The sequence below is a fragment of the Neopsephotus bourkii genome, unplaced genomic scaffold (assembly GCF_033783945.1).
Source record: "Neopsephotus bourkii isolate Nb327-2 ecotype Australia unplaced genomic scaffold, CSIRO-AGI_Nbou_v1 NB_318, whole genome shotgun sequence".
Lineage (NCBI taxonomy): Eukaryota > Metazoa > Chordata > Aves > Psittaciformes > Psittacidae > Neopsephotus > Neopsephotus bourkii.
This window is the reverse complement of record NW_026900826.1, coordinates 8,978,185-8,992,213: the sequence shown is the minus strand read 5'-3', so window position 1 is coordinate 8,992,213 and position 14,029 is coordinate 8,978,185. Positions and strand designations below refer to the sequence as shown.

The 14,029-nt window shown below is 41.6% G+C and overlaps 2 protein-coding genes across 3 annotated transcripts; one reads left to right on the top strand and one right to left on the bottom strand.

Annotated features, from left to right (window-relative positions):
* The first annotated feature begins 245 nt into the window (after nt 1-245).
* Nucleotides 246-7,358, top strand: SKIC8 (SKI8 subunit of superkiller complex). Its single transcript, XM_061347620.1, has 11 exons — nt 246-289; nt 499-542; nt 639-666; nt 1,016-1,121; nt 2,042-2,214; nt 3,084-3,232; nt 3,546-3,639; nt 4,233-4,326; nt 5,008-5,100; nt 5,752-5,830; nt 7,159-7,358. The coding sequence occupies exons 2-11, from the start codon at nt 531-533 to the stop codon at nt 7,246-7,248; spliced, it is 918 nt and encodes a 305-aa protein (XP_061203604.1). The 5' UTR covers nt 246-289; nt 499-530; the 3' UTR covers nt 7,249-7,358.
* An 874-nt stretch (nt 7,359-8,232) lies between these two features.
* On the bottom strand, nt 8,233-13,877 carry DNAJA4 (DnaJ heat shock protein family (Hsp40) member A4). 2 transcript variants are annotated; one of them, XM_061347618.1, is made up of 7 exons: nt 13,698-13,877; nt 11,886-12,066; nt 10,860-10,964; nt 9,884-10,111; nt 9,573-9,803; nt 8,928-9,028; nt 8,233-8,840 (listed from the first exon to the last, which is right to left on the bottom strand). In XM_061347618.1, the coding sequence occupies exons 1-7, from the start codon at nt 13,827-13,829 to the stop codon at nt 8,622-8,624; spliced, it is 1,197 nt and encodes a 398-aa protein (XP_061203602.1). In that variant the 5' UTR covers nt 13,830-13,877; the 3' UTR covers nt 8,233-8,621. The 2 variants fall into 2 exon arrangements, with proteins under 2 accessions (XP_061203602.1, XP_061203603.1); XM_061347619.1 differs by lacking the exon at nt 11,886-12,066 and having other exon boundaries at nt 13,698-13,836.
* Nucleotides 13,878-14,029: the final 152 nt, after the last annotated feature.

Genomic DNA, 14,029 nt, shown 5'->3' with positions numbered 1-14,029 from the left:
GGGAGCGAACCCGTGGCCCCATCCTGGCGGCACCGAGTGCGGCGGCGGGCGGTGCGGCCCAGTTCCCGCCTTAGGGCTGATCGGAGTGTGAGGCGAACGGAGCCCTCTTGTCCACACGGGGGCAGTAGAGAGCGGCGGGCCGGAGACCTCTCTATGGTTGTGGTGGAGGGGCGCGCTTTGGGAGCAGGGCGCTGTCTGCCGCGCTCTCTGTGGTAGGATACGTCATCACAGTGCGACGGCGGCGGCTGTGGTGGCGAGGGGCCGAGAGCTCAGTGTCCGGCACAGCTCGGTATCGTATCGTATAAATCGTATCGTATTATATCGTATCGTACTGTATCGTATCGCGACGGAGGGAGGGCGAAGGCCGCCGTGGGACTCCACGGCGGGGGGTGCTGGGCTGTCGCCTGTCGCCGTGGGAGACAGAAATGCGGGTTCCCTTCAGGCCGTGCTGCTCCCTCAGAGCCTTGCTGCAGAGCATAATGGGTTTTCTCCTTGCAGAGCGCCCCTGTTAGGACTGCTTCCATAAAGACATGACCACACAGGTAAATGAATGTGCAGCGTTAATCAGGCTAATTGCTAGCTTAGTGTTGTGTTTTTTAGGCTGCTCATATGTAATACTAGCTATTTTTTCTTTCTAGTACAGTATTCTCTTCAAGCAAGAGCAAGGTGAGAAACCACTAACATGTATTAAATAATATTGGTCTTCTTGGATGGTGGAAAATTGATAATACTTGCAGTTATGTTATCATTACCTGGGTTGTGCTTGTATTAAATATAAACCTGAATAACTCAAGATTAGCTATGGTGTTTTTCAGCAGTAGCCAAAACACATCATGTGTTTTGAAACCATGCAAACAGTGACAGGGCTCTTGGAACACTGGTAAGACCTGAAGAGCAAGGAGCCCATTGCTGACATTGCAGTCAGCAATTTTAGCATTACCAAAACTGATAGTTGTCTTCCATCAGAAGAAAACACTTACTATTCAGAAATGTCTGTGCTTACACTGTCTTTTAGCTCACGATGATGCCATTTGGTCAGTTGCCTGGGGAAAAAATAAGAAAGATGGTTCTGAAACAGTGATCTCTGGTTCTTTGGATGATCTTGTGAAAGTCTGGAAGTGGTAAGTGAAGTGCTCCAGATTAACCAATTCTAAGCCTTGGGAGTAGCCAGCATGGTGATAACAGCAGTCTTCATTTCCCATAACCAGCACAGATGTTAGAAGTGACATCAGGGAAGGGGCAGCATGGCATGCCGAGCTGCTGTCTTGAGCAAGCTCCTCTTCATTGGTGCATGCTCTCTCTTGGAGCAGGATCAATCCCTTGTGCTTTAGTTTTCAGGGAACTCAAACCCTTTTGAAAATGCACATCAAATTTTACGTGTCATCTGCCAGAGAATATACAGTCTGGTGAAGGGCATCAGTTTGCATTTCCAGTTCTTTGATTTGAACAAATAAAATTCGATTTAGACAATCCAATTCTTTTATGAGACAATTGATTGGGAGCACGTGTACTGTGAAATAATGGGATTAGAGTAAAAAAAGGAAATTACACCTTCCTTTAAAAAAAAAATCCTCTTAATCCTTATACAAGTGACATTGAAATGTGCTTTTTGCAAAGAAACTGTTGTATCTCTTAGGCAAAGCAGTATTATGGGTGTGCTTCACGTTAATGACATGAGGAGCTTTGCTGTAACAATGCTAAAACTGTTGGCCATGGTGTTTCATGCTTTCCTGACACATTAACTTTCTGCAGTAAGTAGCCATGTATTGATGGGTATTGGGTGTTTCAGTGGGACTACTCACAGGCTTCAAGTGAAGTACATGCTTTGCAGGAATATGGTAAATGATTAATTTGTTGGCTCTTTTCCTTAAGTACAGAGAGCAGTTTGTGCGTAGCTATCTCCCCATTTCACAGGTGACATTGGATTCCCCTTTTGTTGATCTAAATGGAGAAATGTGGGTTGTCTTGTTTGTTTTGTCTGAGGTTGGGTTAAGTACCCCCAGCTATTCGTAACTAGGCTTTTCTTTCCCTTGATCAAAAGGAATGATGAAAAATTGGATCTCCAGTGGACTTTGGAGGGTCACCAGCTGGGTGTGGTATCTGTGGATATCAGTCACACAGGCTCCATTGCAGCATCCAGCTCCCTTGATGCCCACATTCGCCTTTGGGATTTAGAAACTGGAAAACAAATCAAGTCCATCGATGCTGGTCCCGGTAAGAGATCAGTGTTAAGCTGTCTCTGCATAGGAGATGTACTTACTCTAGGTAGTAAATTCCATACAGTGTGTAATTACGGTACAGGAAATTACTAGGTTTGGGGGGTTCTTTAATCTTTGCAGAAATCTCAGTCATTTTATGAACTCAACATAAAGTGGTATCAGCCAATTTTACATTCATTTTTCACACTACTTAGGCTTTCTCAGATACATTTGGATATGCTTTTTTCGGTAAATGCATAAAGCAGAATGGCAACCAATGGTTTCTTACAGATGTGCTGATAAAGGGGTATTTAAAATATAATTCAAATGCTTATTCAGGCTGATGTACAATGACAGCCTGAGCTGTCTTCATAAGCACTGCACTGAATTTGAGCCGTGTGTGTGATGCATGTTTATGCAGTACATCCAATCCTGAGTAAGGAAGTCAAAAAGCTTCAGTAAAGCTGAAGTCTGGATCACTGTTATGTTCTCCAAGTTGGAATTCAGGGCCTAATACCTTATTGTAAATGTTTCCTTTTTTTCCAGTCCCTAATTTAAGGATTATCTTGCAGTATTTTAAGTAAGTAAGTTTATAGAAAAAAAACCCCTCTGAATTATATTGTGCCAGGTAAATACATTGTACTGCTGTAAAAGGTTATGGTTTGTGTATGTTACATTTCTGTAACTGTTTCTCCTGCATCTTCTGGGCTTTGCTGAACCCCAGACAATGAGCTGTTACACTCTCATTAAAGAATATGTAGTAGAGTTGAGAGTGCTAAGAGTAGTTAGGGGGTTAAATGTCTAAACAGATGCATACAGAACTGGCATTGGTTAAGAAGAACCACAAACAGGATTCAGCTAACTGATTATTTCTTTTTAATGCAGTTGATGCTTGGTCCCTGGCTTTTTCACCTGATTCACAGTACCTTGCAACAGGAAGTCATGTGGGAAAAGTAAATATTTTTGGTGTTGAAACCGGAAAGAAAGAATATTCTCTGGACACCAGAGGGAAGTTCATCCTTAGCATTGCATATGTAAGAAGCACAATTTATAACTTCTTATTGTGAAAATTGCTTTTGCTGTAGTATGTTGTAAATCAGGTATTTTTGTTTCTGTCAGTTAAGCTTTACATAATACTAAATGACAGCATACTTTTGATAGTTCCAAACATAAACTGTGATGTTTTCCCCCTACATACATGGAAAATATACTTAGATCTGGCTTATACACATTGTGACTAGGTCAGCTGAAGTTGTCTTTGTGAGAAGTTGCTAAAAGAAGGTCAGAGAGGTACATAGCATAAATGCATACAGTTATAAAATGCATACTGTTTGTGTTTTATTTCAGAGTCCAGATGGAAAATACTTAGCCAGTGGAGCGATAGATGGCATTATCAATATTTTTGATATTGCAACTGGAAAACTTCTGCATACGCTGGAAGGTAAGGGTTTGTGTGTTTGCAATACCCCAGTTCTGGCCTCATTCCTTAACAAAATTAGAGGATACAACCCAACTTACAATAAGATAAACCAGCCATGGCATAAGTGAGTTGGTGTTTCTGTCCATTAGAAAGTATGTAGTTATTTAGTGTGCTGTAACTTAAACCACTTAAAATGTGAGAGGCAAACTGTAAACTCAGGCTTGCATTGTATGTGTCTATCTGAAACAAACATAGTAATGCTTAACTAAATTCTTAAACTGCAGTTCATGCAGTTTCTGTCCAGCTGTATAGTTAATTAAAAACCCTAACCACTCAAGAAATATGAAATTATACAACATAATTTCTAATAAAGATCTGCAGCTGAAGAAAATCAGATACTCGTGTTGCAGTGGACGTGCCTTAACATTCAGAGTTCAGAATTACTCTGTTTCCATTTTATGTTGTGCTGAGAAGCCTGTAGAGGCACGGAGAGAAAGGCTCTTTAGAGGTTGCTTTCTTTTACCAGGAAATGCTGGTCTGGTGTAGCTTCTTGAGCACTGTCATTACCAAGAGGAATAGCTACATTCTAAGCCATGTCTAACGTTGAATTGCAGGTCATGCGATGCCTATTCGTTCACTGACGTTTTCTCCAGATTCTCAGTTACTTGTAACTGCTTCAGATGATGGCTATATCAAAATCTACGATGTGTAAGTTGTGCTTTAGCAAAAACATGAACAGGAAACTTAGTTTGCAAAACTAACAAGAAGTCATGTGGGACCTCTAACAGGTCAGAGGCCGATACCGTAACAAAAAAATACATCAAACCCTCTGCTCTGTAATCACTTCAGCTTTTGGTGACTTCTCTATATAATCAATAATCTTAAATAATAAAAGACTGCACCCTTAGGTAGTTTTGAGAAGTGTAAAGGTAAATGTCAGTCCTAACTTGAAAACAAATTACTTTCCTCATACTCACTCTGAAAGCAACAGGGTTTTGTATATCTGTCCTGTGTGTTTGTGTTTCCTTGCCTTAAAGACATGCTCTGTACCGAAAAAAGGTGTTTTATGACCTATTCCTTTTCTGGAGAGGAAAAGGCACTGCTTCAGGGATCTTAACTTCCCTAAACCTGCATTACTTTGCCTTCTTCATGGTGAAACTGTTTTGTCCCCCAGTGTATCTTCTTGATGACTTTTTATGCTAACCATTTGAAATGAGAAAACTGGAGTCTGTTGTAACATGAGTTCAGCCTGGATGAACAGATATCCAAAAGCCACCTTCCATGACTTTGTGTTGAACCATTCCTGACTGCACTGTATACAGCATATTCCTGTTGCCTTTTTTTCCATGAAATTCACAAACCAAGTTTTAAAACTTATTCTTTCCACAGGCAACATGCAAACCTGGCTGGCACATTAAGTGGTCATGGATCCTGGGTATTAAATGTAGCATTTTGTCCTGATGACACCCATTTTGTTTCCAGGTATTGAGGATTTTTAACTTATGTTTACTGAAAAAAAACTCAAGTAATTTTGTATTTATAAAGGGGGATGGATCACAAAAAGTAAATGTGTACAGATCGCAGTGGAATTTACAATGGAATAACAGACTCAAGAGCCAATCTGTGATGTGATAACAGTTGTAAGTGAATAGCATTTTATAGTGTAAGTTACCGTACTGCAATGTAGTTCCCTGTAAGTGAAGAACATCTAAACCTAAGAGAAGGGCAAGTTGATTCTAAATAGCTGAAAAATTGTAGTTGAATTAAGAAGTAGAAGCTAATGTAGTGGTACATTCACCTAGTTGAACTTTAGTGCTGCTTCTTGAACAGCTCAGGCAGTTGGGGGACCAGATGTGTGCAGCAGGATCTTCTTTACCCAAAGAACTTGCGTCAGAGAAGTTTCTGGGTAAAATGGGGGTCCTCATTTTCATGCTTCAGATACAGAAACAGTGAATGTATTTTAAAGGTCACTGGAGCCTTGTGGGAGATACTACTTTGTCCCTGTATTTGATGGTTCACCCATCAAATAAGAGGGTTTCTTATGTCTCTCGTGTAAGATCTGTTAAGCTTTGCACTGAACTAAGTTAACCTACTAATTTAAACATTCATCACTACTCCTTTTCCTTCATTCAGTTCATCTGATAAAAGCGTTAAAGTTTGGGATGCTGGAACAAGAACCTGTGTTCATACGTTCTTTGACCACCAAGATCAGGTATGCCTACTCTTCACTGAGGCCACTGTTCACAGAACTTCAGTTGTGTCATGCACATTTGTGTTTCAGCTTGGTGCTATAGCTTCGGGGCTGGACATCAGCTTGCTGTAATGAAATCTTAAAGGTTGTTAATGATTATTTGGCACTCAATATCGAACTATTACTCCAAGCATGTAGGTTGAGCTCTTCCAAGTAATAATTACATTTTCAAGGTCCAAATAAGGGCAATCCTGTGTGGCCAAAAGGCTTCTTATCAGACTATTTTTTATCTTTGTCTACGGTTTTATTTCTGTCAATCATTTACACAGTGTGTGCCTGTGGAAGGGGGAAGAATACTTATTTAAAAGGATGGGATTATTACAAAAAATGATTGAGAACACCCTTGGAACTTTTTTCCTCCTCCAGTGACAATAATACCCTGGTTTTTTTGCTCAGTCATCACTACCAATGAGGGAAGAGGAGGTAAATCTACTGAGTTACTGTCTTCCCAAATGTTAGGTGTTAGAACAACGTTCGTTTTTAATGGATCATGGAGAAAGACTTAACCAAGGAAATTCTTTCAGGTTTTATTTGGGGTCTTTTCTTCTATAGTACCTTCCTTTCAGTTACCTACAGCCATGGGGGTTTTAGCATTGAAGGACCAAGCAGACCTGAGTCTGCAGTGTTGCTTTAGTTGTTGTCTATAACCTGGCAAGTTTGTGGAAGGCAGAGATGATACCAGCTCTTGGGAAGGCTGGTTTTAGGTATTAATGCAAAACGGCATATGAGATGCCCAAAACATGGTGTTCTCAACATCCCAACTCCAGTGCTATGTTAACAGGAGTTTGTGTAACTGGTTTAAATCAAGTCAGAAGAATGACCTGAATTAGTCTAATTTTGCACTAGTAAGCAAATGACTCTTAAGTAGCCCAGGGAAAAACCGGATCAGTTTGTCACAATGTGCCAGTCTGCATGAAAAATGCTTCCTCTCTTGCCTTTGTCCAAGTCCTGTAAAATCTCGTTTCAGAAAGGAAGACAGGATGGGCAAGAGTGAGGATGTTAGGTGTGGTTTCTGCAAACTTTTCAGCCCTGTTCAAGTACCTTTAGATTGTGTAACCTGCTGTCAGTAGGAATGGAATGTCAGAACTTGTCAGGCTACTAGATAGCAATTCTCTGGTTCATCATCCCCATTACTGTGAAAGCAGAAGTCATACTTGCACCAGCTCTATAACAAGGTGGTCTTAAATAATGGCCCCTGTTCGGGGTGTTGTGGTCAGTAAATCTGACTGCTATGAAGACAAATTTCCCTTAATCTCCTGTCAATAACCTTGTCTGTGTCCTACTTACAGGTTTGGGGAGTGAAATACAATGGAAGCGGGTCCAAAATTGTGTCTGTTGGCGATGACCAAGAAATTCATATTTATGACTGTCCTGTTTAAATGTCTTCACTCATTCCCTCTGGTTAACTTTTGTGGCAGTTTGGAACACTACTGTCCTGTGTCACTTTTTTAGTACAATAAAAGCATTTTCATATTGCTGATGTGCAGAATCTCAGCTGTTTCATATGTAATTTTAGTTTTGGCAGGAGAGAAAGCTTTACTTTCTTGAAAAAGTAAAAGCTACAGCTGCAAATAACTTGGAAAAATGTATTTTTGGAACTCTGGAGTCATGGGTGAAGTTACTGCTCACTTAATCACTCCTGCCTCCAAACATAAATAGACTAGAGCTGGAAAGTGGTGACTGAGGCTCACAGCAGCTTACTTTAGCAGAAGTTGTATGCATGGAGGATGACAGCCTGTACTCAGTAGGGTCACTTAAGCTCAGCACCTGTTCCAGCAATTAGATGGGGAGACATAGTGAAATTAAACCATGATGCATGAGCTAAGAGGGACTGTTGTTCCCAACTTGACTAGAAAACAGATAAAAGCAGAAGCAAGCTTTCATGTGCTCATTTCTAAAATGGTGTCTTATTACATGATCAAAGAGCAGCTGTGTACTGCACTGGTCAGGCTGACATCAATCTGGTTTCAGTTTATTCATCCTTGTGAAGGCTGAAGTACGTAATAGCTAGCAGAAAGTAAAAACATTTTCTAGGAAAGGCTGAAATACAAAGCTTAGCTTCTGAAAGATCAAACTTTTATTTGCAAGTATTTTTGCCTGTATGTCACTTAGAATTATGGGGAGTACACTCCATACACAGGCTGGTATCTTACAACCCCAGGTTACAGCTAAGCAGCTGCAGGAATGCTACTCTGATACAACAAAAGAACACAGGGAAGAGGCACAAAATGCTTCCAAAATACAAAATGAGACAGCTACTAGAGTTGACTATGGAGAAAAATCTGGACTAGGTGATGGGAGTTTGAACTTACAAGAAACAGTGAAGATTCTCAAGTGGCCCAGAAAGTACCAGACAAGCACAATAAAATGTGAAGAGTTCTATTTATTAGAAGTTATTTCTGCTATGTTTTATCCTAAGAAATTAATTTTCCAGTATGAAAGTATTTACATAAGACACTCCACTTAGCCTCTATCAATATTGCCCAAGTCTTATATAAATAGCATAGGTGAAATAAAGTGAGAACCTTCACAGCAAAGGAAAATGTATACCAACTCAGTTGGTTCTCAGCTGTGTGACATTTGCATTATATAAAGACTACAAGAACACAATATAAATTAGTTACAAAAAGGTGATACTGACAGCGCAGCAACTCAATTTGCTGAACACAAAAACCACAAGCAGTGGCTATTACAGCCATGCAGTTTTCATTGTGAAAATTTACATTTTAGATGACATCCATTTCACCTTGCTTTAAGATGTCTGACATTGTACTCCTGTTCTTGGACCCTCCTCATCTTCTTCATATGCCTCTCCCCCACTGTTACGGTAGGTTTGCTCACTTGGATCAAAATCTTCAAGGTCTACCTGATCCATCTCATCCGTAATCATAACATCTTCTCGGGGAGGAAGCAGGGCCTCCAGCAGACTCAGTTTCTCCCTTGGAAGCCAGTAGTGCTCTGGGAACTGGACCTACAGTTTCATACGGGTTTTTTTTAATGAATAGTTATTCCTTCTGCCAACACAGCCACCTTTGCTAAAGAAAAGCAGCCAACTTACCAGAAATTGTATAATTAAGCTGCCTTTGTCCATTGGAGATTTGTAGACAGGCATCCCTTCATTGTAGATACACTTTAGGTCACCATGTTTTATCACTTCACCTGCACAGAGGTAACAGATTTAAATAAGCTTATGTGATGGAAGCTTCCTTCATAACCATGAAAAGCAGGGTTAGGCACAAGCAGTGTTCCCACAGCATCAAGGGAGACTACTAACAAGTAACTCACAGAAGAAGCTGCAGACTGAGGGGTTCTACAACCAGACTATACAAGCCATTTTCTCTACTGGAAGAGACTCAGCTTCTTAGCACAGCCTTCATGCTTAATTCACAGATAATCCAGTAGATTTTAAGTTTCCAGCCTTTTGAGTATTTTCCTGGCTCTCTTCCAACTGAGGCCAAAGTTTATTAAGAAGCCTTTGACAGCTTCAGCTGTAACTCTGCATCTGATGTTTTAGAATGAGTGACAAGAATGACAAACCACCAGCTAAATACAGTGACTGCAAGTGTAGTTTAAATCCATTGCATCAGCTGGTTAAAATGACCCCCGCAAAAAAACCTCAAAACCTACCACAAACACCCCAAAAAAATCCCAGGCACAATCAAGCATTCATTCATACAGCACCAGAACTCTTGTTAAGACCCACCTGGCCTAGATGATATAACAAGAACTCTGTTATCCAGAGTTTCAATTGTCTTTCTGAAACCACACAAAGCCTCTGAGAGTTGAATTCTCATTTTTGTGACCAAGTCATGCCCTCGCCTCTGGAAGACACTATGATCCTTTTGATCGAGCACAATTATAACATCACCAGGCTCCAGATCAGGCTCCTGGTCACCTTCTCCATGGAATACTATCTTCTGACCATCTTTCATACCTAGAGAAAAACAAAGCCATTTACTCTCTGCAGCACTATAGACCACAATTAAGGACACAAAACAAACAAACAATCCTTACCTTTATCAACATGAACTTCTATGATCTTTTTCTCTCTTACAACCTTACAGCCATTGCAGTTGTCACACCTGTCCTTCGGATTTATTCTTTCACCTTGGCCTTTGCATTCTGGGCACACAGTCTGAATTTGTTGTACCATGCCAGGTCCTATCTGCTGAACTATAACTTGCATTCCTCTTCCTTTACACATAGGGCACTTCTCCACTGCCCCTCTCTTTCCGCCATAGCCTGTGACAAAAAGGTTAAATCTGATCTCAGTCTCCAAAAATGAGAAGTTACTCTACTGTAGTCAGGCTGGAACTCACTGACTTCAAGAGCAGCTTTTGGACAACTCAAGAGTCATCCAGTAATGTGTTTCCAATGAAACTGGGATTTAGTTTCCATCACAAAACATGCCCCACAAGTTTCTATCAGCAAAAGAAAGTCAATTTATCTATGCACAGCTTGTTCAATGAGCCTCTGCCCCACCTCCACATACATCACGGATTTCAAGGAATTATCATCCCAACTTCAACACCTACATTCCATTAATACTTCCAAAAGAGTCTGCTTGCTAAACATTTAATAGAGTGCTAAGACACAAGACCTCATTAAAGTTTACCTCAAACAATCCAGTCATTATGGATATTCAGTAATGGTAAAAATGGTTGCGTAATACAAACTAGACTGCTACCCACAGCAATTAAAAAATATTAACAAAACAGCCATTTAATAAAGTTCCAGATTTAAGGTACTTGTAATTTAGGGACCCTTAACTGTAATTCACAGTGAGTCTCAGTCTGCCATTACAACTTTAAGTTTATACCACTAAGTCGTTTTTGGATAAGCATAAATGAGAACAAAAATGGAGACTTTAAGAGGGGGATGAAGGAGAGGGAAAAGCAGAACACCCACTCTTCATTCTTAGTCCCACTCAAGAATGAAATAACTAAAAAGACTGTACTGAGAGGGATGTGAAGCCACTACTTGTTTTTACCTTCACACTTGGCACAAATAACGTTCTTCTGCAGTGCCAGCTTCCTTGTAATACCATTGTACAAGTCTTCAAGAGATACACCTAACTGGTGTACAACATTCTTGCCTTTAGAAGAAAAAGAGAGAGATTAATCCTGGTTCAGCTGTTGTAAGGACCAACGTTTATTTAAAGGCTTCTACACTTGTCCACACATGCACAGTCTCACTGAAAAAAAAATAGTTCCCAAACTTTGAACACAGCTCAGGCCCCTTAAAAGCACGTGCAGTTTCATCAGCTTTTACTGTGCTGCACCCACTTAATAACATAAAAGAACATAAAAGTCCAGCTGTAATTAAGCAAAGCATCATTAAAGCCACCCTATCCCTGCTCCTACCCCTAATTTCATAGGCTTAACAGAAACAGCAAAGTGCAAGGACACTACCAGCTTCACATCTGGTCAATTCAGAAGTTGCTGTTTTGCCTACCTATAAATTCCCATGCCACTTCATAACATATTTAAAAGGCTTCACAGCAAGTTACTACTTGCTCCTTCAACAGACACTGGACATGGAAACAGACAAAAATCATACTGTGCTTTTAGCAGCATTGTACTGAGTTTCACATAATTTCTCCCAAATAATTTCATGAAATTTACAGCATGACTTAAGTTGATGGTGTCCTTTGAAGCAAGTTGCCCAAAGCATGAGCAAGTAAGCCACAGAGATTGGGAAAAGAAATAACTTAAACCAGATCTAATTCATCTGCTCTAAACCTAACGATGCTTCCCCCTCCCCTAGAGATTACCCACACCCACTTTAACAAAAAATAAAACAGAAGGCATCAAATATTGCCATGGCTACATCATGTTATCTGCTTTACTAGAATCTTAATGCTAGAGTTAACTACAGAAATAATGGTTTACTTAATCTATTGTCGCAATGAGTAATAAGCACACTATGTGCACTTAGTAGAACAGCAGTACCATAGCACAGGTGTCTTATGCTTAAGTGCATGGTTAGTTTCTAGAACTTGTTTAGAACTGTGTACCTCTTCTCTCTCTATTCATTCGGCCTCCACCACCAAAGAACATGTCAAAGATGTCCATGGGTGAAGAGAAGCTGCCGCCACTCAGGCCTCCTTCTTTAATAGCCTGCTCCCCACCCTGGTCATAGAGGTCCCTTTTCTTTGGGTCCGACAGAACTTCATATGCCTGGGATATGAGTTTAAACTAAAAAGAAAAAAGAAGCTCTGAACAACTATGACCAAGAGGAAAAGTTAACCTCTCATATGTAACTCCATCTTCAGACTGAGCCACTGTAGCACTCTTTTAGCATTTATCTTTTTCAAAAGGGAAACTCCCTACACAAATGTGTAACAGACCGCAATACCACACTTTTGTCCAGCAAACCCACCCCTTTTCTCCCTTTCCCCCCTCCTCCCCTGTTATATATGGGGTTAAATTCAGCATCATACCTCCAGCTTACAAGCATATGCAAGCAAGATTTTGATGATTGTGGTAGTTGCAATCATTATGCATATCTAACAAAATCCACTTAGAAAAGGCCATGATACTATTCCCAAAGTCTTAGGGGTTCCCTGATGCTCACAGCCACAGCAGTGCTAGTCATTCTAGAGGTACACAGGGGTCCTTCATGCCTGCTGAGCTGCTACATCCAGCTACAACTAAAAACAGATTTAAGTGACCAGACACAGATGCTTACTCATCACAAGGACTCACATACAGATCAAAATATTCGGTTTTAAATAAATATTAAGAGATTTTCTTGAATAGCTATCAACAACTACCTATTACTAAAATAACTAGAAGGATTTTTAAGCACAATTTGTCATTATTGAAATGGGTATTTCTATTTCGAACACAATTTACTCATGACCAGGTAAAGACGTACAAATAAAAAGGCAGGCCAAAGGCAGAAAAGGTCACCTTTGACTATGTTACTATTTAACAACCTGGAGTTTTGTTGATTACTGTACTAGATGCAAATACACGGAACTTCTAATCCCATGCTTAAGTATTATCAAGCCAGCTTTTAGATGAATATTCCTATTTTTCAAGTTTTCCATCATTCTCCAATTGTGGTGCTCATTTATCCTCCCAGGAAATACAGGGTTGAGGGGATCTCTGCTAATAATGCATGAATTGGCTTTGTTGTAAGTAGCCCACCCATGTGCAGCTCAGTGATTGCCTTCAATAGTTACTTTGTACATCTGCATTAGCACTTTCTCTGAAAGAAACTCATCCTGTTCAGGAACACAGATACATCCAGCACATACAGGAGTGCCAGCACCTGGATCCACCTCTGCAGCACCTGACAGCACAACGGCCGTCAACACACTAGAAACCTTTCCAGCTTTGTCTGTTTTAAGCAGCATCTCTGTAAGAACGAGCTCCTGTTAGCAACTATGAAGAACGACAGGAGCTGCATCCGGGAAGAGGAACTGAAGTGTGCGCTCCTGCCACAGCCAGGCCGTGAGGCCTGCTGCCACCTACAGATACCTCGGTACAAGCCCTGCTGAATGTAAGCCTTCATTTAATGTCAAAACGCTGCAGGAAGAGCATTATACCGGTCCTTTAAGCAAAGCAGAGCTCTACAGTGAAGTCAAGGGCGTACATTCTGCTGCTCTCCAGTAAAAACAGCCGGCCTGCAGCAGACCCGCGGTGCCCTACACACCCCCTGGGGCCAAACCCTGCGGAATTCCCCATCGCAAGGCCCGGCCGACGCATGCGGGGCCTAGACCTGAGCCCGGCCCCACACAGCCGCAGCGGCCTGCCCGAGGGGGACGCGCCGCAGATGCTGCCGGGAGAGTTACCGACCCACAGCCCCAGCTCCCGCGTACCCGTTCGCCCTCGCTGGGGTTCTTGTCGGGGTGGTACTTCAGTGCTAGCTTGCGATAGGCACGCTTAATCTCCTCGGAAGAGGCATTAGGCTTCACCTGCAGGATATCGTAGTACTCCGTCTCCTTCACCATGGTGCCCTGCGGGAGGACACACCGCGTTATGTCGCCTTACCGCCACACCACGGCCTACCTCCCCCCCCCAACCACGCCGAGGCCGCGCGGGCCGCGCTCACCGCTACAACCGCCTGTATCGCCCCTGTTGTCCGCTTAGGCTTGCCCCGCCTCTTCCCCGGGTTTTATACGGGCAGCGGCCGAATCTTCTGGAATGACGC

What these genes read in the sequence shown, in the direction of transcription:
- DNAJA4 (XM_061347618.1), bottom strand. Translation starts at nt 13,829, where the DNA reads ATGGTGAAGGAGACGGAGTACTACGATATCCTGCAGGTGAAGCCTAAT. An exon ending in AATGAATAGAGAGAGAAGAG is followed by an intron (nt 10,965 to 11,885) that starts GTACACAGTTCT and finishes TTTCTTCTAAAG; the next exon opens with GCAAGAATGTTGTACACCAG. An exon ending in GCTTAATTATACAATTTCTG is followed by an intron (nt 8,841 to 8,927) that starts GTAAGTTGGCTG and finishes ATGAAACTGTAG; the next exon opens with GTCCAGTTCCCAGAGCACTA.
- SKIC8 (XM_061347620.1), top strand. An exon ending in TCTCTTCAAGCAAGAGCAAG is followed by an intron (nt 667 to 1,015) that starts GTGAGAAACCAC and finishes ACTGTCTTTTAG; the next exon opens with CTCACGATGATGCCATTTGG. An exon ending in TATATCAAAATCTACGATGT is followed by an intron (nt 4,327 to 5,007) that starts GTAAGTTGTGCT and finishes TTCTTTCCACAG; the next exon opens with GCAACATGCAAACCTGGCTG.